This window comes from Bombina bombina, chromosome 3 (assembly GCF_027579735.1).
Source record: "Bombina bombina isolate aBomBom1 chromosome 3, aBomBom1.pri, whole genome shotgun sequence".
Lineage (NCBI taxonomy): Eukaryota > Metazoa > Chordata > Amphibia > Anura > Bombinatoridae > Bombina > Bombina bombina.
In genome coordinates this window covers 593,732,334-593,756,684 of record NC_069501.1, presented here as the reverse complement: position 1 = coordinate 593,756,684, position 24,351 = coordinate 593,732,334, and the positions used below count along the sequence as shown (strand labels likewise).

The following is a 24,351-nucleotide window of genomic DNA, read 5'->3' as shown; positions in this document are numbered from 1 at the left end:
GCCGGCATGGAGAGAAATCACTCAAAATCTTTGGAGGTTTTATGAGCATTGAATGGTAGGTGTCTCACCTTTACATACATAATTCTAATTCTGTAAAGCTAGATCACAGCTCTAAAGCTAAAGTTTACCTTAACAAAATTGTTTGATGGACATCACAGTACAGAGAAAACGTTATAGACAATGTCACCAGAGTGTAGAGCTTTACATTATCAGGCCACAGGAATCACCCTTCCTCTTTAGTTTACACCTGAGGATATGCACTTGTGCAGCCATCATGTACTTCTATGGTGGCAGGTTTTTCTGTATACTAGATGGGCCCGGTCTCAGCTGATACCTCTAAAACCCCTGTAGTTACAGCCCTGCTATTCAGTTATTGCATAAACATTTGTATCTGTGACAAGTCGATTTAAGTGCAAAATATGCTTCTAATTATAATGTCCTACCTTTGTATTGTATACCTTACTACAGCTGTTTTCTTCAGGCACTCTTGATCCTCAGAAAGTACAGACACATTTTCTATTCAGTAAGGTTTAGCCTTAAAGGGACATAAAACCCTGAAATTGTGATAGAAAATCTGACTTTAACTATGTGTTTAAAGGGACATGAAACCCAAAATGTTACTTTCATTCAGAAAGAGCATACAACTTTCCAATTTACTTCTATTATCTCTTGGTATCTTTTGTTGAAAAGCATACCTTAGTAGGCTCAGGAGCAGCAATGCACTCTTGGGAGCTAGCTTGCCATTGTTGTGCATTGCATTGCAGCTCCTTAAGCAAAGGATACCAAAGGAATGAAGCAAATGTGATACAAGACGTAAACTGGAAAGTTGTTTAAAATTGTATGCTCTGTCTGAATCATGAAAGAGAAATGTTGGGTTTCATGTCCCTTTAAGCACTTTGCAGAAGATATGCAAACAATAGCCCAGTGATAAAAGGTTCTAACATTTTGTTTGCACTTTTTTGTCCCTTTAATTACTATGGATTGCTTGTTTTGCTTCTGTTCTTGCCAGATGTAAATGATTTGCAATACACTGTGCTAGCATTGCTGTAATACACTGTGCTAGCATTGCTGTAATACATGTTGCTGCTGCATAATTGAGAGATGTCCTCACTCCATTACAGCATTTTCTTCAGTAGTGCAGAAGCATTGATATATATATTGACAAGCATACTGAGACAGATTTGGTTTTTCCATTGTTAAACCTGAATGTTAGTAATGTCATATATATTTCTATTCTACCTGTTCTATAGTAATAGTATACTTGTAATGTTACCGGTAATAACCAAAACTTCACATTCACAGAGTTGAACATATTATTGGAAATCTGGTTGTCCAGTTGACGCTTGGAATTCCTTTGGAGCTGGTTCACAAAGGACATCGTATTGGCTTAGTCTACTTAGCAGGAGTCATTGGGGGTGAGTGCTTTATATAATCTGTTATGAGATTATTTGCATTCACATACGGCTAGATTTAGAGTTTGGCGTTAGCCGTCAAAACCAGCGTTAGAGGCTCCTAACGCTGGTTTTGGGCTACCGCTGGTATTTGGAGTCAGTCATTAAAGGGTCTAACGCTCACTTTGCAGCCGCAACTTTTCCATACCGCAGATCCCCCTACGCCAATTGCGTATCCTATATTTTCAATGGGATCTTTCTAACGCCGGTATTTAGAATCTTGGCTGAAGTGAGCGTTAGAAATCTAACGACAAAACTCCAGCCGCAGAAAAAAAACAGGAGTTAAGAGCTTTTTGGGCTAACGCTGGTTCATAAAGCTCTTAACTACTGTGCTCTAAAGTACACTAACACCCATAAACTACCTATGCACCCCTAAACCGAGGCCCCCCCACATTGCCGCCACTCGATTACATTTTTTTAACCCCTAATCTGCCGACCGCACACTGCCGCCAGCTACGTTATACTTATGTACCCCTAATCTGCTGCCCCTAACACCGCTGACCCCTATATTATATTTATTAACCCCTAATCTGCCCCCCTCAACGTCGCCAACACCTACCTACACTTATTAACCCCTAATCTGCCGACCGGACCTCACCGCTACTATAATAAATGTATTAACCCCTAAAGCTAAGTGAAACCATAACCCTAACACCCCCCTAAGTTAAATATAATTTAAATCTAACAAAATAAATTAACTCTTATTTAATAAATTATTCCTATTTAAACTAAATACTTACCTGTAAAATAAACCCTAATATAGCTACAATATAAATTATAATTATATTGTAGCTATTTTAGGGTTTATATTTATTTTACAGGCAACTTTGTATTTATTTTAACCAGGTGCAATAGCTATTAAATAGTTAATAACTATTTAATAGCTACCTAGTTAAAATAATTACAAAATTACCTGTAAAATAAATCCTAACCTAAGTTACAATTAAACCTAACACTACACTATCAATAAATTAATTAAATAAAATACCTACAATTATCTACAATTAAACCTAACACTACACTATCAATAAATAAATTAAATAAAATACCTACAAATAAATACAATTAAATAAACTAACTAAAGTACAAAAAATAAAAAAAGCTAAGTTACAAAAAATAAAAAAATTAATTGCAAACATGATAAAAATATTACAACAATTTTAAGCTATTTACACCTACTCTAAGCCCCCTAATAAAATAACAAAGCCCCCCAAAATAAAAAAATGCCCTACCCTATTCTAAAATTAAAATAGAAAAGCTCTTTTACCTTACCAGCCCTTAAAAGGGCCTTTTGCGGGGCATACCCCAAAGAATTCAGCTCTTTTGCCTGTAAAAAAAAACATACAATACCCCCCCCAACATTACAACCCACCACCCACATACCCCTAATCTAACCCAAACCCCCCTTAAATAAACCTAACACTAAGCCCCTGAAGATCTTCCTACCTTGTCTTCACCATGCCAGGTATCACCGATCGCTCCAGGATCCGAAATCTTCATCCAAGCCCAAGCGAGGGCTGGAGATCCATCATCCGGCTGAAGTCTTCTATCAAGCGACGGCTGAAGAGGTCCAGAAGAGGCTCCAAAGTCTTCCTCCTATCCGGGCAGAAGAGTAGATCCGGACCGGCAACCATCTTCTTCCAAGCGGTCACAAGCGGCTCCATGTTGAAGACCTCCGGCGCGGATCCATCCTCTTCTTGCGACGTCCTAAGTCTAAATGAAGGTTCCTTTAAATGACGTCATCCAAGATGGCGTCCCTCGAATTCCGATTGGCTGATAGGATTCTATCAGCCAATCGGAATTAAGGTAGGGAAAATCTGATTGGCTGATTGAATCAGCCAATCAGATTGAGCTTGCATCCTATTGGCTGTTCCGATCAGCCAATAGAATGCAAGCTCAATCTGATTGGCTGATTGGATCAGCCAATCGGATTGAACTTGAATCTGATTGGCTGATTCCATCAGCCAATCAGATTTTTCCTACCTTAATTCCGATTGGCTGATAGAATCCTATCAGCCAATCGTAATTCGAGGGACGCCATCTTGGATGACGTCATTTAAAGGAACCTTCATTCAGACTTAGGACGTCGCAAGAAGAGGATGGATCTGCGCCGGAGGTCTTCAACATGGAGCCGCTTGTCACCGCTTTGAAGAAGATGGTTGCCGGTCTGGATCTACTCTTCTGCCCAGATAGGAGGAAGACTTTGGAGCCTCTTCTGGACCTCTTCAGCCGTCGCTTGATAGAAGACTTCAGCCGGATGATGGATCTCCAGCCCCCGCTTGGGCTTGGATGAAGATTTCGGATCCTGGAGCGATCGGTGATACCTGGCATGGTGAAGACAAGGTAGGAAGATCTTCAGGGGCTTAGTGTTAGGTTTATTTAAGGGGGGTTTGGGCTAGATTAGGGGTATGTGGGTGGTGGGTTGTAATGTTGGGGGGGTATTGTATGTTTTTTTTTACAGGCAAAAGAGCTGAATTCTTTGGGGTATGCCCCGCAAAAGGCCCTTTTAAGGGCTGGTAAGGTAAAAGAGCTTTTCTATTTTAATTTTAGAATAGGGTAGGGCATTTTTTTATTTTGGGGGGCTTTGATATTTTATTAGGGGGCTTAGAGTAGGTGTAATTAGCTTAAAATTGTTGTAATATTTTTATTATGTTTGTAATTAATTTTTTTATGTTTTGTAACTTAGCTTTTTTAATTTTTTGTACTTTAGTTAGTTTATTTAATTGTATTTATTTGTGGGTATTTAATTTAATTTATTTATTGGTAGTGTTAGGTTTAATTGTAGATCATTGTAGATAGTTTATTTAATTAATTTATTGATAGTGTAGTGTTAGGTTTAATTGTAACTTAGGTTAGGATTTATTTTACAGGTAATTTTGTAATTATTTTAACTAGGTAGCTATTAAATAGTTCTTAACTATTTAATAGCTATTGTACCTGGTTAAAATAAATACAAAGTTGCCTGTAAAATAAATATAAATCCTAAAATAGCTACAATATAATTATTATTTATATTTTAGCTACATTAGGATTTATTTTACAGGTAAGTATTTAGCTTTAAATAGGAATAATTTATTTAATAAGAGTTAATTTATTTTGTTAGATTTAAATTATATTTAACTTAGGGGGGTGTTAGGGTTAGGGTTAGACTTAGCTTTAGGGGTTAAAAAATTTATTAGAGTAGCGGTGAGGTACGGTCAGCAGATTAGGGTTAATAATTGTAGGTAGGTGGAGGCGACGTTGTGGGGGGCAGATTAGGGGTTAACAAATATAATATAGGGGTCGGCGGTGTTATGGGCAGCAGTTTAGGGGTACATATGGATAATGTAGGTTGCGGCGGTGTACGGAGCGGCAGATTAGGGGTTAATAATAATATGCAGGGGTCAGCGATAGCGGGGCGGCAGATTAGGGGTTAATAAGTGTAAGGTTAGGGGCGTTTAGACTCGGGGTACATGTTAGGGTGTTAGGTGCAGACGTAGGAAGTGTTTCCCCATAGGAAACAATGGGGCTGCGTTAGGAGCTGAACACTGCTTTTTTGCAGGTGTTAGGTTTTTTTCAGCTCAAACTGCCCCATTGTTTCCTATGGGGGGATCGGGAACGAGCACGTTTTTGAAGCTGGCCGCGTCCGTAAGCACCGCTGGTATCGAGAGTTGCAGTGGCGGTAAATTATGCTCTATGCTCCTTTTTTGGAGCCTAACGCACTGAAAATGCAGCCATTCTGTGAACTCTAAATACCAGCGGTATTTAAAAGGTGCGGGGAAAAAAAAGCATGCGTTAGCTACGCGGGTCGTTACCGACAAAACTCTAAATCTAGCCGATAGTGTGTAGATTTTTTTAAAAAAGCCATATTTTTTTTTTAAAATAAAAAACTATAATGCCCTTTATTTTGAGGGCATTTGGGGCACTTTTAGAAAATTATCCAGAGATCGGATCAGTTGGACTGAAGACCTCACATAAAGGATTAGGGATAAAATAAAAGTTGCACCAAACTCAACATAAATACATTCAAATATACTGTTACACTCATATAACCACTATCTGGTCTGAGCGTAGGAAATTTGAATTTCATATCTATATTAAAAAGTAAGTTATAGCATCTTCATTACAACTGATGAATTAAACTCCATCTAAAATATCACTAAAATTCCGGATGTGTTTTTATAACGAGGAGAGTTTACCATCACTTCTATACTATAATCCCGTTTGTAACATGTCCGTTGGTGTTGCCAGTTGCACATGCATCCTCAAAGGAATGTTGGCTGTGCGAGGCAGCCAAAAGAATGTTGGCTGCATGCGCAGCCAAAAGAATCCACCTGGATGCACTGAAGGTGGATTGTTTCACCACCCTGTCATTTTTGGAATCCCCCTGGATGCAGCGTAGGCAAACTTGAAGCCTAAAAAAAAAAAAAAAAAGCATGCAACCGCCTGCACGACAAAACACCAAACCGCATGCAAGAAATAAAAAAACACGTAACCGCCCGCACGAAGTATAACAAAAAAAACCTAACCTCCCACACAAAGTATTAACAAACCCCTAAACCGACAAATCCTCACATAGCAAATAACCTAATTAGCCTATTGACTCCTAAACCATCAAAACCCCACATCGCAATAAACCTAATTAACCTATTGACTCCTAAACCGACAACCCCCCACAACGCAAATAAATAATTTAATTACTAAGCCCCCTAACCTATCACCCCCTAAATTAACCCCAATACTAAGTTACACTTAAATAAAACTTAACATTAAATTACAAAAAAAAAATCTAAAATTACAAAAAGTAAAAAACTCTAAAATTACAGAAAATAATAAACAAAATGATTAAAAATAAAAAAACTTAAACCTATTCCCTATGAAAATAAAAAAGCCCCCCAAAATAAAAACACCCTCTAAACTAAACTACTAATAGCCCTTAAACAGCTCTTTTATGTTTAAAAAAATACTAACCCCCCACACCCACCAAACCCCCCAAAATAAAAAAAAACTAAACTACCCATTGCCCCTAAAGGGGCATTTGTATGGGCATTGCCCTTAAATGGCATTCAGCTATTTTACAGCCCATTAAATCCCTAATCTTAAAAAAATAAAAATAAAAAAAAATCCTAAAACTAAGACCCAAATAGGTACTCACTGTTCCTGAAGTCCGGCGGAAAAGGTCTTCTTCCAGGCGGCTCCATCATCTTCTATCTTCATCTGGAGCGAAGGCGGCATGAAGCGGAGGTAAGGAGCTGGCTTCCCCGATGCACGGATGGTGGTCCTCAGCGGCGTGGAGGCTCCTCTTCATGTGAACGTCCAGGCTCCTCTTCATGCGATCGTCCGTCGCACACTGAAGATTGAATGCAAGGTACCCCATATATATTGGGGTACCTTGCATTCCTATTGGCTTAAATTTTGAAATCAGCCAATAGGATAATAGCTACTGAAATCTTATTGGCTTATTTGAACAGCCAATAGGATTTCAGCAGCTCTAATCATATTGGCTGATTTCAAAATTTTAGCCAATAGGAATGAAAGGTACCCCCAATTGAATGCGATACCTTGCATTTAATTTTCAGCGTGCGACAGATATCAAATGAAGAGGAACCTCTACGCTGCCGAGGATCGCTGCCTCTGAAGACCGCCGCTAAGGAACCGCCGCTAAGAATCTGCGGATTGGGGAAGACCGCTCCGCACCTCCGCTCCTTGCCACCTTCGCACAGGATGAAGATGGAAGATGACTGAGCCGCCTGGAAGAAGACCTTCTCCGCCGGACTTCAGGAACGGGTCTTAGTTTTAGGATTTTTTTATTTTTAAGATTAGGGATTTAATGGGATGTAAAATAGCTGATTGTCCTTTTAAGGGCAGTAAAAGAGCTGAATGTCATTTTAAGGGCAATGCCCATACAAATGCCCCTTTAGGGGCAATGGCTAGTTTAGGTTTTTTTAGTGTTAGGCTTTTTATTTAGTTTTATTGTTAGGCGGTGATTGGTCATTTTTGTAAGTATAAGAGCTGTTTAACTTAGGGCAATGCCCTACAAAAGGCCCTTTTAAGGGCTATTGGTAGTTTAGTATTGGATTAGGGAGTGTTTTTATTTTGGGTGGGATTTTTTATTTTTATAGGGGTATTCATTTAGGTTTAAATTTTTTATTTTGGAAATCTTTGTTTATATTTTTCTGTAATTTTACTTTTTTCTTTTTGTAACTTTAGCTTGGGGGTTTGTAATTTTTAAACATAGACTGCCCTCTGGGCAGATTTATCGCCTAGTTAATAATAAAAAAGTTTTTTTGCTATGTGAAGAACATAGGAATGTAAAATATGTGTAACACGCTTCAGTTATTGCACTTTAGGTCTAATGTGTTGTTGGTTTAGCGCTGATGAAGAATTAGCTATTTTAAGGCGCTTTATTGAGATATTAAATATAAAATATTAAATAATATTAATAATCAAATTATAATAGATACTGTAAAAAATTCAAAATACTCAAAAGAATAAATATATATTTCTTTCATGTAATTGGCAAGAGTCCATGAGCTAGTGATGTATGGAAAATACAATCCTACCAGGAGGGGCAAAGTTTCCCAAACCTCAAAATTCCTATAAATACACCCCTCACCACACCCACAATTCAGTTTTACAAACTTTGCCTGCCATGGAGGTGGTGAAGTAAGTTTGTGCTAAGATGTCTACGTCGATATGCGCTTCTCAGCATTTTGAAGCCCGATTCCTCTCAGAGTACAGTGGATGTCAGAGGGATGTGAAGGGAGTATCACCTATTGAATGCAAGATCTATTTCATAGGTCGTAGATTCATCTCCTACCTCCCTTTTCAGATTGACAATATACTCTCATATTCCATTACTTCTACTGATAACCGTTTCAGTACTGGTTTGGCTATCTGCTATATGTGGAAGGGTGTCTTTTGGTAAGTATGTTTTCATTACTTAAGACACTCTCAGCTATGGTTTGGCACTTTATGTATTTATATAAAGTTCTAAATATATGTATTGTACTTATATTTGCCATGATTCAGGTTTTCAGTATATTTCCTTTTGCAGACTGTTAGTTTCATATCTGGGAAATGCTTTTTTTTTTTTTTTTTTTTTTTTAAAGATTTTTTATTAAGGAATAAATGTTTACAGTGTGAGAGAAAAAGAAAAATTGTCAACAGTACAAGTTGCATATCAATACAATACCTATCAAATAATACATGAAGTGGAGCGAGTTGTCATAATCATACATTTTTCCATATTTATGTTCTCAACCAACACCATCAAATTATTCTTGTGTTCAAGTGTGCATTCAAGGTATTTATACCTAAGTTGACTTTCCGTTCTATTAATGAGTATAGTTAAAGAATATATAGAAACAGAAAGATTATGAAGAATAGAGAAGAAAGGAAGATGGGGGGAAGGGAAGAGGGATAGGGGTATTTGTACTTTGTGTGTCAATGAATTTTGCCTGGTTACATCTAAGGTCCCGTGTGGTCCATCACAACTGGACTCCATTCCAGAGATCCAAAAGCCCCTGATGAAATTGTATGTTATTTGTTGTCAAGTAATGTAGGCGTTCTAATTGTAATAGTTCTGTAGTCTGGGCATGCCAGTCCCGGATTGTTGGTGGCATACTCGACTTCCATTTTTTTGGGATAAGTTTCTTGGCGCTGTTTAGCATTAAAAAGAGAATAATTTTATGCAATTTATTTTGTAATTTCGGGATCTGAAGAAACATCAAATGGTGAAAATTAGGTGCTATGTCTATACTTAGTACAGAGGAAATAGATCGGAAAACTGATCTTCAAAACTCCACTATGTGAGGGCATTCCCACCATATATGTTGCATCGTGCCTGCCTGTCCACATGCCATCCAACATCTATCACTAATCTGTGGGTACATTTTATGTAATCTATGTGGTGTTAGCTACCATCTGCTGATAAATTTTATATGCATCTCTTGTATTGAGGCTGACACCGAGGCAGATGCAGCCAGTCTGAATGATTTAATCCCCAATGTAGCTTCTACCGCAGTGCCTTATATAATTTGGCAGCATGTTTTCATTTGGCAGCAGTAGAATTTTATAGATTAGTGAGATTGTATGTCTAGGCGGAGTGTCTTGCGTACACAATTTTTCAAATGTTGTGAGCTTTCTCTGCATGCTTGATTTTTGTCTGTGTGTGGTTATGAAGTGTATTAATTGCACTCGGGTTAACCATGTAGGGAATGTTTTTACATCCCATTTCTGTTTTTACATCCCATTTCTATTGTAAAGTGCAATGTTCCTTCTCTAAGTCTATTAGAGGGCCTATGAGAGATGTTGGTATTTCCCAATGGGAGATCTACATTTTCTCTAATAGGGAGGAGCGGTCCTACTCTAGTTGAGATATGTGGGTTAGTGTTTATAGTCGTGTCCCATTCTTTAAAAATTTCTGATATACTGGGATAATGATGTAGTGTGTCAGGGCATTTTCTGGGTTCTGTCCATACTAGTGATGCAGAATTACCTCTCCCTAGCACATAGTTGTCAATCTGAACCCATGCCTTTTGGCCGGTATTGTGGCTCCACTCCAGTATTTGCTGTAGCAGAATGGCTCTCCTGTACAGTGCTATATTTGGCACACCCAGTCCACCCCGCTCTCTAGGTAGGTACATGGTTTTTCTTTGCACTCTACTCCTTCCCCCCCATATAAAGTTGTCAATAGTGTTTTGTATTTGTCGTACAAACTGGCTAGGTACAGAGATCGGCAGTGTCTGGAATATGTATAATAACCTAGGCAGTATGTTCATTTTAATAATACCTACTCTGCCTAGCCAAGACAAAGGTTTGCAATTCCATGAACATAGATCATCAGAGATTTATTTTTTAAGTTGCGAATAGTTATGTTTGAAAAGAGAGTTTAGATTAGCTGTCAGATACACACCCAGGTATTTTATTTTCTCTGGGGCTATAGTCAGACCAAACTCCTTGGCCATTTGTTGTGCCAAGTGCGGGGGGAAGTAATGTTAAGTAGTTCCGATTTAGACACATTTAAATGGAAATTGGAGATTTGGCCATAATCTCTTAATTCTGAAATTAGAGCCGGTATGGAGTGTTCAATATTGGTCAGGGAAAAGAGTATGTCATCTGCATACATCATTAATTTGTGCTCTCTCTGGGCCAAGATTTCAAATGATAAAAGAAACAACAAGGGGGAGAGGGGGCAGCCCTGACGGGTTCCGTTAGAAATGGAAAATTAATCTGACAATGTGCCATTCACCTTTACCTTTGCGTTGGGACCTGAATAAAGGGAGAAAACCATATGGAGAAAATTGTCTCCCAGATTCATATTGGACATAGCCATTTTGAGAAATGTCCAGTCCACCCTATTGAAAGCTTTTTCAGCATCGGATGCAAATAGGGTCAATGGACATCTATGGTGATTTACATAATCTATAATGCGCTGGGCCCTAATCTTTGGCTTCCCTGCCTGGTACGAAGCCAACTTGGTCTGTTGATATTAGTTTAGGTAGAAATTTATTAAGTCTAGTGGCTAATACTTTGGCTAATATTTTTACGTCTACATTCTGGGAAATGCTTTTTTATGAAAATGTATTTCTTACCTGGGGTATAATCTCTTTTTCAAATTGACTGTCTTAAAAATTCATGGGCAGAATTAGGCTTGTGAGGGCGCAAAATGCCAAAGTTTATTGCGTCATTTTTGGAGCAAGATTTTTTGGCGCAAAGTTACGTTTGTTGATGCAAATTCGTAATTTCCAGCGTCTTAGTTGACGCCGAGTCCTTCACAAGGTTCATCTATGACGCGAGTGTGTCGTTTTCGGACGTTTATTTTCATTATTTAAGACCCCATTCCTATTTGCCTTTTGCCTTTTTCTGTGTCAGAGGTCTATGCTGTTTGCATTTTTTCCCATTCCTGAAACTTCCATATAAGGAAATTGATCATTTTGCTTTATATGTTGTTTTTTTCTCTTACATTTGCAAGATGCCTCAATCTGATCCTGTCTCAGAATTCACTGTTGGATCCCTGCTGCCTGATAACAGTTCTACCAAAGCTAAGTGCATTTGTTGTAAACTTGTGGAGATTATACCTCCTGCTGTGGTTTGTAATAGTTGTCATGATAAACTTTTACATGCAGAAAATGTATCCATCAGTAGTAGTTCATTACCTAATGCTGTTCCATCAACATCTAATGCACAAGATATACCTGTAAATTTAAAATAATTTATTTCTGATTCTATTCAGAAGGCTTTGTCTGCTATTCCGCCTTCTAATAAATGTAAAAGGTCTTTTAAAACATCTCATAGAGTTGATGAAATTTCAAATGACCGGCAACATACTAATTTATCCTTCTCTGATGAGGATCTATCTGATTCAGAAGATCCTGCCTCAGATATTGACACTGACAAATCCTCTTATTTATTTAAAATGGAGTATATTCGTTCTTTATTAAAAGAAGTGTTGATTACATTAGATATGGAGGAAACTAGTCCTCTTGAAATTAAAACTAGTAAACGTTTAAATTCCATTTATAAACCTCCTGTGGTTATTCAAGAGGTTTTTCCAGTCCCTGATGCTATTTCTGATATGATTTCTAAAGAATGGAATAGGCCGGGTATTTCTTTTTTTCCTTCTTCAAGGTTTAAAAAATTGTATCCATTGCCAGCAGTTAGATTGGAGTTTTGGGAAAAGATCCCCAAAGTTCATGGGGCTATCTCTACTCTTGCTAAACGTACTACTATTCCTACGGAAGATAGTAATTCTTTTAAAGATCCTTTAGATAGGAAACTTGAATCTTCTCTAAGGAAGGCTTATTTATATTCAGGCCATCTTCTTAGGCCTGCAATTTCTTTGGCTGATTTTGCAGCTGATTCAACTTTTTGGTTGGAAACTTTAGCGCAACAAGTATCAGATCATGATTTGTCTAGCATTGTTAAGTTGATTCAACATGCTAATAATTTCATTTGTGATGCCATTTTTGATATCATCAAAATTGATGTTAGATATATGTCTTTAGCTATTTTAGCTAGAAGAGCTTTGTGGCTCAAATCTTGGAATGCTGATATGACTTCTAAGTCCAGATTGCTAGCTCTTTCTTTCCAAGGTAATAAATTATTTGGTTCTCAGTTGGATTCAATAATTTCAACTCTCACTGGGGGGAAGGGAGTTTTTTGCCTCAGGATAAAATACCTAAGGGTAAATCTAAAGCTTCTAACCGTTTTCGTTCCTTTCAACATAATAAGGAACAGAAATCTAATCCTTCCCCAAAGGAATCTGTTTCCAATTGGAAGTCTTCCTCAAATTGGAATAAATCCAAGGCATTTAAGAGATCAAAGCCAGCCCCCAAGTCTGCATGAAGGTGCGGCCCTCATTCCAGCTCAGCTGGTAGGGGGCAGATTACATTTTTCAAAGATGTTTGGATGAATTCGGTCCAAAATTATTGGATTCAGAGTATTGTCTCTCAGGGGTACAGAATAGGATTCAGAGTAAAACAACTAGCTAAACTAATTGTAAAGAGAAATACAATTAAGTATGCAAGAATTAGCTCCACGAAGTGAAATATCTTTCAACTCAGGAGAAATTAGTTTGGATAAGTAGAGGAATATTATTCCATAATAGTATCATTTCATTCACACATTGTCATCTTTATTAAGAAAATTTCAGTCATAACTAGGAATAATCAGTCAAATAAATTAAAAACACTTGAACCAGGTTAATTATAAATATAAATATGTCACAATGATCTTCTTAAATAATGCCTATCAGCCAGCAGTTAAAAATAAACTAAAGTAAACTAAGCCCTTACAATCCGAGGGCTAAATTACGTTTAGAATTGTATTAATGCTATAACTGTTAGGCTGAAATAGATATACGAGTATATCAACAGGTTATTATTTTAACCATGGTAAGCAGTTTAAAAGTGGACAACTAGGAGAGACAAAGCTACTCCTGTCGGACCCCATGATGCCGAGGAAAGATATGAGAGTAAAATATCTGCGATTTGGTAATTATAACTCTAAGATGGATCTGTAACTGTTTTAGGATCGATTATAACTGTACGGGCATTGTCCACTTATAAACATGATCTTCCTATCATTCTTATCCACTTAGACGTACCTCCTTCATGTTAGGCATAATAGCTTGCCGATTGGTTTTTCCATTTGACAGATCTTACTCCCCCCAGCATGCCTCCTCTGTTGTCATGAGTTTGATGATACTTAAGACTGCATTAATTGATTGACATCTCTTTAAGCCAATAGAATTCTACCATCTCATGAATAGATTATTCAGCAACAGCGATATCACTGGGGAGTGTTAAGTTGTATGTGTGTGTGGCATCAATCATGGACATTTAGGTAAAGATGATGTGGATTAAAACTAGCGTATTTATTGAGACGTCTACGCTCATGATCTCTTATATATGATCAAACATTATTACGCATGCATATACACTGCCCCATGAAGCTGAGGAAAGATATAATGAGAGCAAAACATATGCTATTTATTTACTATAACTTTATGATGGATCGGTAGCTGTTTTAGGAATGATCATTATAGAATTGGCATTGTTCACTTATAAACATGATCCTCCAATCAGCCTCATCCATTCAAACCCATTTCCTCTATGTTGGACATGATAGTTTGATGATTGGTGTTCCCATTTGACAAATTTCACTCCCTGCAGCACACCTCCTTTTTTGTCACGAGTTTGATGACACTTAAGACTTCATCAATTGACTAACATCTTTATAAGCCAATCCAGTCCTACCGTCTCATGAATAGAAACCAATTACGTTGTGAGGTGGGTGATTGAGTGTAATAAAGAGCGTCCAATAGCAGCGGCCTGCACCCCCTCTGAGGAAGCGTTCTTTGTGAAACGCGAGTCAGGGTTTCGACAGGATTAGCTTTGTCTCTCCTAGTTGTCCACTTTTAAACTGCTTACCATGGTTAAAATAATAGCCTGTTGATATACTCATACGTCTATTTCAGCCTAACAGTTCTAGCTTTAATACAATTATAAACAAAATTTAGCCCTCGGATTGTAAGGGCTTAGTTTACTTTAGTTTATCTTTAACTGCTGGCTGATAGGCATTATTTCAGAAGATCATCGTGACATATTTATATTTATAATTAACCTGGTTCAAATGTTTTTAATTTATTTAGCCCTAGCTGTTGTATGACTGATTATTCCTAGTTATGACTGAAATTTTCTTAATAAAGATTACAATGTGTGAATGAAATGATACTATTATGGAATAATATTCCTCTACTTATCCAAACTAATTTCTGTTGAGTTGAAAGATATTTCACTTTGTGGAGCTAATTCTTGCATACTTAATTGTATTTCTTGTTACAATTAGTTTAGCTAGTTGTTCTGTTCTGTTTAATTAGTCTCCACGACAGGTAATAATTCTAATGGCACTTTAAATTTACGTATTTACTATATAAGCATAGCTATATGCTTATATAGTATGTTATTACGTAACTCCGCCACCCCCAATCCCTGTATGTTCCAAAGGATTCAGAGTAAGACCGCCTGTGAGAAGATTTTTTCTCTCACGCATTCCAGCGAACCCAGTAAAGGCTCAGGCTTTCCTGAAGTGTGTATCAGACCTGGAGTTATCAGGGGTAATCATGCCAGTTCAGTTTCAGGAACAGGGTCTGGGGTTTTATTCAAATCTATTCATTGTCCCAAAGAAAGAAAATTCATTCAGACCAGTTGTCTACAATAGACTTACAGGATGCATATCTTCATATTTCGATTCATCCGGATCTCTATCAGTTCCTGAGATTCTCTTTTCTAGACAAGCATTACCAATTTGTTGCTCTTCCTTTTGGCCTAGCGACAGCTCCAATAATCTTTTCAAAGGTTCTTGGTGCCCTACTCTCTGTAATCAGAGAGCAGGATATTGCGGTGTTTCCTTAATTGGACAATATCTTGGCACTTGATCAGTCTTTACGTTCGGCAGAATCTCACACAAATCATTTAGTGTTGTTTCTTCAAAGACATGGTTGGAGGATCAATTTATCAAAAAGTTCTTTGATTCCTCAGACAAAGGTAACCTTTTTAGGTTTCCAGATAGATTCAGTGTCCATGACTTTGTCTCTAACAGACAAGAGACATTTGAAATTGGTTGCAGTCTGTCGGAACCTTCAGTCTCAGATATTCCCTTCAGTAGCTATGTGCATGGAAGTTTTAAGTCTCATGACTGCAGCATCGGACGCGATCCCCTTTGCTCGTTTTCATATGAGACCTCTCCAGCTTTGTATGCTGAACCAATGGTGCAGGGATTATACAAGGATATCACAATTAATATCCTTAAATCCCAATGTTCGACTTTCTCTGACTTGGTTAGATCACCATTGTATAATTCTAGGGGCCTCTTTCATTCATCCAACCTGGACTGTGATCACAACAGATACAAGTCTTTCAGGTTAGGAAACTGTTTGGGGATCTCTGACAGCACAAGGGGTTTGGAAATCTCAAGAGGCGAGATTATCAATCAATATTTTGGAACTCCGTGTAATTCTCAGAGCTCTTCAGTTTTGGTCTCTGTTGAAGAGAGAATCCATTCATTTGTTTTCAGACAGACAATATCACAACTGTGGCATATGTCAATCATCAGGGTGGGACTCACAGTCCTCAAGCTATGAAAGAAGTATCTTGGATACTTGTTTGGGCGGAATCCAGCTCCTGTCTAATTTCGTCAGACTTTACATCCAGGAGAATGGTCTCTCCACCCAGATGTGTTTTCTCAAATTGTTCAGATGTGGGGGTTTCCAGAAATAGATCTGATGGCTTCTCATCTAAACAAAAAACTTCCCAGGTACCTGTCCAGGTCCAGGGATCCTCAGGTGGAAGCAGTGGATGCATGGACACTTCCATGGTATTATCAACCTGGTTATATTTTCCCACCTCTAGTTCTTCTTCCAAGAGTGATCTCCAAAATCATCATGGAGCAATCATTTGTGCTGCTGGTGGCTCCAGCATGGTCTCACAGGTTTTGGTATGCGGATCTTGTTCAGATGTCCAGTTGCCAACCTTGGCCACTTCCATTAAGGCCAGACCTTCCATCTCAAGATCCATCAGGATCTCAAATCATTAAATTTGAAGGTATAGAAATTGAACACTTAGTGCTTAGTCATATAGGTTTCTCTGACTCAGTGATTAATACTATGTTGCAGGCTCGTAAATCTGTTTCTAGAAAGATTTATTATCGAGTTTGGAAGACTTACATTTCATGGTGTTCTTCTCATAAATTCTCTTGGCATTCTTTTAGAATTCCTAGAATTTTACAGTTTCTTCAGGATGGTTTGGATAAAGGTTTGTCTGCAAGTTCATTGAAAGGACAAATCTCTGCTCTTTCTGTTTTATTCCACAGGAAAATTGCTAAACTTCCGGATATTTATTGTTTTGTACAGGCTATGTTTCGTATCAAGCCTGTAATTAAATCAATCTCTTCTCCTTGGAGTCTTAATTTGGTTTTGAAGGCTTTACAGGCTCCTCCATTTGAGCCTATGCATTCTTTGGACATTAAACCACTTTCTTGGAAAGCGTTGTTCCTTTTGGCCATCTCTTCTGCTAGAAGAGTTTCTGAATTATCTGATCTTTCTTGTGATTCTCCCCTTCTGATTTTTCACCAGGATAAGGCAGTTTTGCGGACTTCATTTAAATTCTTACCTAAGGTTGTGAATTCTAACAACATTAATAGAGAAATTGTTGTCCCTTCTTTGTGTCCTAATCCTAAGAATTTTTTTGAGAGATCTTTACATTCTTTGGATGTGGTGAGAGCTCTGAAATATTATGTTGAAGCCACTAAAGATTTCAGGAAGACTTCTAGTCTATTTGTTATCTTTTCTGGTTCCAGGAAAGGTCAGAAGGCTTCTTCCGTTTCTTTGGCATCGTGGTTTTGATACATCAAGCTTATTTGGAGTCTTATTTGGAGTCGGGTAAAGCCCCGCCTCAGAGAATTACAGCTCATTCTACTAGATCAGTTTCCACTTCTTGGGCTTTTAAGAATGAAGCTTCAGTTGATCAGATTTGCAAAGCAGCAACTTGGTCTTCTTTGCATACATTTACTAAATTCTACCATTTTGATGTATTTGCTTCTTCGGAAGCAGTTTTTGGTAGGAAAGTTCTTCAGGCAGCTATTTCAGTTTGATTCTTCTGCTTATGATTCAAGTTTTTCTTTTTTGAGAATAAATTTATATTTGGGATGTGGATTAATTTTTTTCAGCGAAATGGCTGTTTTTATTTTTATAGTGACTCTTGCATGGAGTTCCACATCTTGGGTATTTCTATCCCATACGTCACTAGCTCATGGACTCTTACCAATTACATGAAAGGAAAACATAATTTATGTAAGAACGTCCTCCCCCTTTTTTATGGTGGTTATGATTTTTTTTTATAAAGCACAATTATTTCCAAATTCCTTTGTTGATGCTTTTTACTCCTTTCTTTATCACTCCACTTCTTGGCTATTCGTTAAACTGAATTGTGGGTGTGGTGAAGGGTGTATTTATAGGCATTTTGAGGTTTGGGAAACTTTGCCCCTCCTTGTAGGATTGTATATCCCATACATCACTAGCTCATGGACTCTTGCCAATAATTATTTTTTAATGTTTTATATTTAATATTTCCATAACGCACCTTATAACGATTATCAAATATATATATATATATATATATATATATATATATATAAAAGGTCTACACACCCCTGTTAAAATGTCAGGTTTCTGTGATGTAAAAAAATGAGACAAAGATAAATCATTTCAGAACTTTTTCCACCTTTAAAGGGCCATTATACACTCATTTTTTATTTGCATAAATGTTTTGTAGAGGATCTATTTATAAAGCCCATAAAGTTTTTTTTTTTTAAAAAAAATGTATAGTTTTGCTTATTTTTAAATAACATTGCTCTGATTTTCAGACTCCTAACCAAGCCCCAAAGTTTTATTTGAATACCGTCAGCTACCTTCTACAGCTTGCTCCTGTTTGTGTAAAGGGTCTTTTCATATGCAAAAGAAGGGGGAGGGGGGAGTGTCTTATTTCCCACTTGCAGTGGGCTTTCCAACTGCCTTTTCAACAGAGTTAAACTGAAAGCTTCTAAGTATGTTTTTAAACCATTTTATACTGGATTTTTATATTAGTATCTGTGCATCTTATTCTTTATAGTAGTGTTTATTACATGCAGTTATACGAAAATGAGTGTATACTGTCCCTTTAATGTGACCTATAAACTGTACAACTTAATTGAAAAACAAACTGAAATCTTTTAGGTAAAGGGAAATAAAAATAAAAAAATAAAATATGGTTGCATAAGTGTGAACACCCTTTAATAACTGGGGATGTAGCTGTGTTCAGAATTAAGCAATCACATTCAAAATCATGTTAAATTGGAGTCAGTACACACCTGTCATCATTTAAAGTGCCTCTGATTAACCCCAAATAAAGTTCAGCTGTTCTTGTCGGTCTTTTCTGACATTTTGTTAGTCACATCCTACAGCAAAAGCCATGGTCCGCAGAGAGCTTCTAAAGCATCAGAGGGATCTCATTGTTAAAAGGCATCAGTCAGGAGAAGGATACAAAAGAATTTCCAAGGCATTAGATATACCATGGAACACAGTGAAGACAATCATCATCAAGTGAAGAAAATATGGTGCAACAATGACATTACCAAGAACTGGATGTCCCTCCAAAATTGATGAAAAGACGAGAAGAAAACTGGTCTGGGAGGCTGCCAAGAGGCCTACAGCAACATTAAAGGAGCTGCAGTAATATCTGGCAAGTACTGGCTGTGTGGTACATGTGACAACAATCGCTGTATTCTTCATTTGTCTGGGCTATGGGGTAGAGTGGCAAGACGGAAGCCTTTTCTTACAAAAAAAAAAAACATCCAAGCCCGGCTAAATTTTGCAAAAAACTAAATTTATGCTTACCTGATAATTTACTCTTTTTTACGATATGACGAGTCCACGGATTTCATCCTTACTTGTCGGATATTAACCTCCTGCTAACAGGAAGTGGCAAAGAGCACCACAGCAGAGCTGTATATATAGCCCCTCCCCTTCCCCTCCACCCTCAGTCATTCGGCCGAAGGTATAGGAAGAGAAAAAGGAAAGGCTAAAAGATGCAGAGGTGACTGGAGTTTACAAAATATATAAAGAAAAACTGTCTTAAAAAGAACAGGGTGGGCCGTGGACTTGTCATATCGTAAAAGAAAGTAATTTATCAGGTAAGCATAAATTTAGTTTTCTTTTACAAAGATATGACGAGTCCACGGATTTCATCCTTACTTGTGGGAAACCAATACCAAAGCAATAGGACACGGATGAAAGGGAGGGACAAGACAGGAACCTAAACGGAAGGCACCACTGCTTGAAGAACCTTTCTCCCAAAGATAGCCTCAGAAGAAGCAAAAGTATCAAATTTGGAAAATTTGGAAAAAGTGTGAAGGGACGACCAAGTCGCAGCCTTACAAATCTGTTCCACAGATGCATAATTTTTAAAAGCCCATGTGGAAGCCACAGCCCTAGTAGAATGAGCCGTAATTCTTTCAGGAGGCTGCTGTCCAGCAGTCTCATATGCCAGGCGGATGATACTTCTCAGCCAAAAAGAAAGAGAGGTAGCCATAGCTTTCTGACCCCTATGCTTTCCGGATTAAACAATGAATAATGAAGATGATTGACGGAAATCCTTAGTTGCCTGTAAGTAAAACTTTAAGGCACGGACCACGTCCAAGTTATGTAATATACGCTCCTTCTTAGAAGAAGGATTAGGACACAAGGAAGGAACAACAACTTCCTGATTAATATTCTTATTCGAAACAACCTTAGGAAGAAAACCAGGTTTGGTACTAAAACCACCTTATCAGAATGAAATATGAGATAAGGCAAATCACACTGTAACGCTGAAAGCTCAGAAACTCTTCGAGCAGAAGAAATAGCAACCAAAAACAAAACTTTCCAAGATAACAATTTAATATCTATGGAATGCATAGGTTCAAACGGAACCCCTTGAAGAACTCGAAGAACTAAATTCAAACTCCAGGGAGGAGTAATAGGTCTAAATACAGGCTTAATCCTAGATAGAGCCTGACAAAAAGACTGAACATCTGGTACATTTGCCAAACGCTTGTGAAACAGAATTGACAAAGCTGAAATTCGTCCCTTTAAGGAACTCGCTGATAACCCTTTCTCCAATCCTTCTTGGAGAAAAGACAGAATCCTAGGAATCCTAAATTTACTCCATGAGTAACCCTTGGATCCACACCAATAAAGATATTTATGCCATATCTTATGATAGATTTTTCTAGTGACAGGCTTTCTAGCCTGTATCAAAGTATTGATAACTGAATCAGAGAATCCTCACTTAGATAAAATCAAGCGTTCAATCTACACGCAGTCAGCTGCAGAGAAATTAGATTTGGATGTTGGAAAGGACCTTGAATGAGAAGGTCCTGTCTCAATGGAAGTTTCCACGGTGGCAGAGAGGACATGTCCACTAGATCCGCATACCAAATCCTGCGTGGCCACGCAGGTGCTATCAGGATCACTGAAGCTCTCTCCTGTTTGATTCGAGCAATCACGCGTGGGAGGAGAGGAAACGGCGGAAACACATAAGCTAGGCTGAACAACCAAGGCACTGCCCAGGCATCTATCAGTTCGGCCTGAGGAACCCTTTACCGGGATCCATATCTTGGAAGCTTGGCATTCTGTCTGGATGCCATCAAATCCAATTCCGGTCTGCCCCATCTGAGAATCAATGAGGCAAATACCTCCGGGTGAAGTTCCCATTCCCTTGGATGAAAAGTCTGTCGACTTAGAAAATCTGCTTCCCAGTTCTCTACTCCTGGGATGTAGATCGCTGACAGATGACAAGAGTGGGCCTCCGCCCAACTGATTATCTTGGATACCTCTATCATCACTAAGAAACTCCTTGTTCCCCCTTGATGATTGACATATGCCAGAGGTCGTGATGTTGTCCGACTGGAATCTGATGAATTTGGCCGAAGCCAACTGAGGCCATGCCTGAAGCGCATTGAATATTTCTCTCAATTCCAGAATATTGATTGGAAGAAGCCTTCAGGGAGTTCAAAACTGCACCCCAGCTCAGAAGGCTGGCATCTGTTGTCACTATTACCCACGAGGGTCTGCGGAAACAAGTCCCTTGGGACAGATGATCCGGCGACAACCACCAAAGAAGAGAGTTTCTGGTCTCTTGATCCAGATTTATCTGAGGAGATGAATCAGCATAATGCCCATTCCACTATCCGAGCATGCACAGTTGCAGTGGTCTGAGATGAAAGCGAGCAAACGGAACGATGTCCATTGCCGCTACCATTAATCCAATTACTTTCATACACTGAGCCACTGATGGTCGAGGAATGGACTGAAGTGCTCGGCAAGTATTTAGAATCTTTGATTTTCTGACCTCCGTCAGAAATATTTTCATGGCTACCGAGTCTATCAGGGTTCCCAAGAAAGGAACAAGTGAACTCTTCTTTATGTTCACCTTCCAGCCGTGAGTTCTCAGAAAAGATAACACTGTGTCCGTGTGAGATTTTGTCAGATGATATGTTGACGCCTGAATCAGAATGTCGTCCAGATAAGGCGCCACCGCTATTCCTCACGGTCTGAGAACCGCCAAAAGAAACCCTAGAACCTTTGTGCTGTGGCCAATCTGAAGGGAAGAGCCACGAATTGATAATGTTTGTCCAGAAAGGCAAACCTTAGAAACTGATGATGATCCTTGTGGATAGGAATATGAAGGTAAGCATCCTTCAAGTCCACGGTAGTCAAATATTGACCCTCCTGGATCATTGGTAAAATTGTTCGTATTGTCTCCATCTTGAATGATGGAACTCTTAGAAATTTGTTTAGACACTTGAAATCTAAAATGGGTCTGAACGTTCCCTCCTTTTTGGGAACCACAAATAGGTTTGAGTAAAACCCCTGTCCCTGTTCCAATTTTGGAACTGGGCAAATTACTCCCATAGTAGAAAAGTCTTTTACACAGCATAAGAACGCCTCTCTCTTTTTTATCTGGTTTGCAGATAATTTGAAAGATGAAATCTCCCTCTTGGGAGAAAGTCCTTGAATTCCAATAGATAACCGTGGGTCACTATTTCTAGTGCCCAGGGATCCTGAACATCTCTTGCCTAAGCCTGAGCAAAGAAAGAGAGTCTGCCCCCTACTAGATCCAGTCCCGGATCGGGGGCCGCCCCTTCATGCTGTCCTAGGAGCAGGCTTTTTGGATTGTTTACCCTTATTACAGTTCTGATTAGGTCTCCAGACCGACTTAGATTGGGTAAAATTCCCTTCCTGCTTTGAGGAAGAAGAAGAAGCGGGGGGTCCTCCTTTAAAGTTCCGAAAGGAACGAAAATTATTCTGTTTACCCCTCATTTTAACCGACTTATCCTGAGGTAGGGTATGGCCTTTACCTCCTGTAATATCAGAAATTATTTCCTTCAATTCTGGCCCTTTAAAGGGAATAGCTAAAAGCTTATGTTTTGATGACACATCAGCAGACCAAGATTTGAGCCACAATGCTCTACGTGCTAAAATAGCAAATCCTGCATTCTTTGCCGCTAATTTAGAAATTTGAAAAGCAGCATCAGTAATAAAAGAATTAGCTAGCTTGAGAGCCTTAATTCTATCTAAAATGCCATCTAATGGAGTCTCAATTTTAAGAGACTCTTCTAGAGTCTCAAACCAAAAAGCTGCTGCAATAGTTACTGGAACAATGCAAGCCATAGGTTGTAAAAGAAACCCCTGATTAACAAATAATTTCTTTAGTAGACCCTCTAAATTCTTATCCATAGAGTCTTTGAAAGCACAACTATCCTCAATGGGTATAGTAGTACGTTTAGTTAGGGTAGATATCGCTCCCTCTACCTTAGGGACCGTTTGCCATGAGTCCCGAATGGTATCTGATATGGGAAACATTTTCTTAAAATTAGGAGGGGGAGAAAATGGTATACCTGGTCTATCCCATTCCTTTCTAATAATTTCGGAAATTCTCTTAGGAACTGGAAAAACATCAGTGTAAGTAGGTACTTCCAAATATTTATCCATTTTACACAATTTCTCTGGAGGAATCACAATAGGATCACAATCATCCAGAGTCGCAAAAACCTCCCTAAGCAACAGGCGGAGGTGTTCAAGCTTAAATTTAAATGACATAACATCTGAATCTGTGTGAGGTAAAACATTTCCTGAATCAGAAATTTCACCCTCAGACAGTAATGCCCTGACCCCCAACTCAGAGCACTGTGAGGGAACATCAGAAATAGCTAATAAAGCATCAGAGGATTCAGTATTTGCATTAATACCTGACCTACTGCGTTTACCCTGCAACACTGGTAATTTAGACAATACCTCTGTAAGGGTAGTTGACATAACTGCAGCCATCTCCTGCAGAGTAAAGGAATTAGACACACTAGAAGTACTAGGAGTCGCTTTTGTGGGCGTTAAAGGTTGTGACACTTGGGGAGAATTGGATGGCATATCCTGATTCTCTTCAGACTGAGAATCATCCTTAGGCACACTTACTTTATTTAAAATATGCTTTTTACATTGTAAAGCCCTTTCAGTACAAAAGTTACACAATATAAGAGGGGGTTGCACAATAGCTTCTAAACACATACGGCTAGATTTAGAGTTCTGCGGCCAAAGGGGTGCGTTAGCTACGCGTGTGTTTTTTCCCCTGCACCTTTTAAATACCGCTGGTATTTAGAGTTCACAGAAGGGCTGCGTTAGGCTCCAAAAAGGGAGCGTATAGCATAATTTACCGCCACTGCAACTCTCAATACCAGCGGTGCTTACGGACACGGACAGCTTCAAAAACGTGCTTGTGCACGATTCCCCCATAGGAAACAATGGGGCAGTTTGAGCTGAAAAAAACCTAACACCTGCAATAAAGCA

The 24,351-nt window shown here is 38.5% G+C and overlaps 1 protein-coding gene across 1 annotated transcript in view; it reads left to right on the top strand.

Moving 5' to 3' along the window:
* The window catches only part of RHBDL2 (rhomboid like 2), an 85,486-nt gene that overhangs the window by 21,460 nt on the left and 39,675 nt on the right, over nucleotides 1-24,351 (top strand). Inside the window, exon 5 of the mRNA XM_053707171.1 lies at nucleotides 1,303-1,415. Coding sequence (XP_053563146.1) covers nucleotides 1,303-1,415 — 113 coding nt within the window. The remainder of the gene's footprint in view (nucleotides 1-1,302; nucleotides 1,416-24,351) is intronic.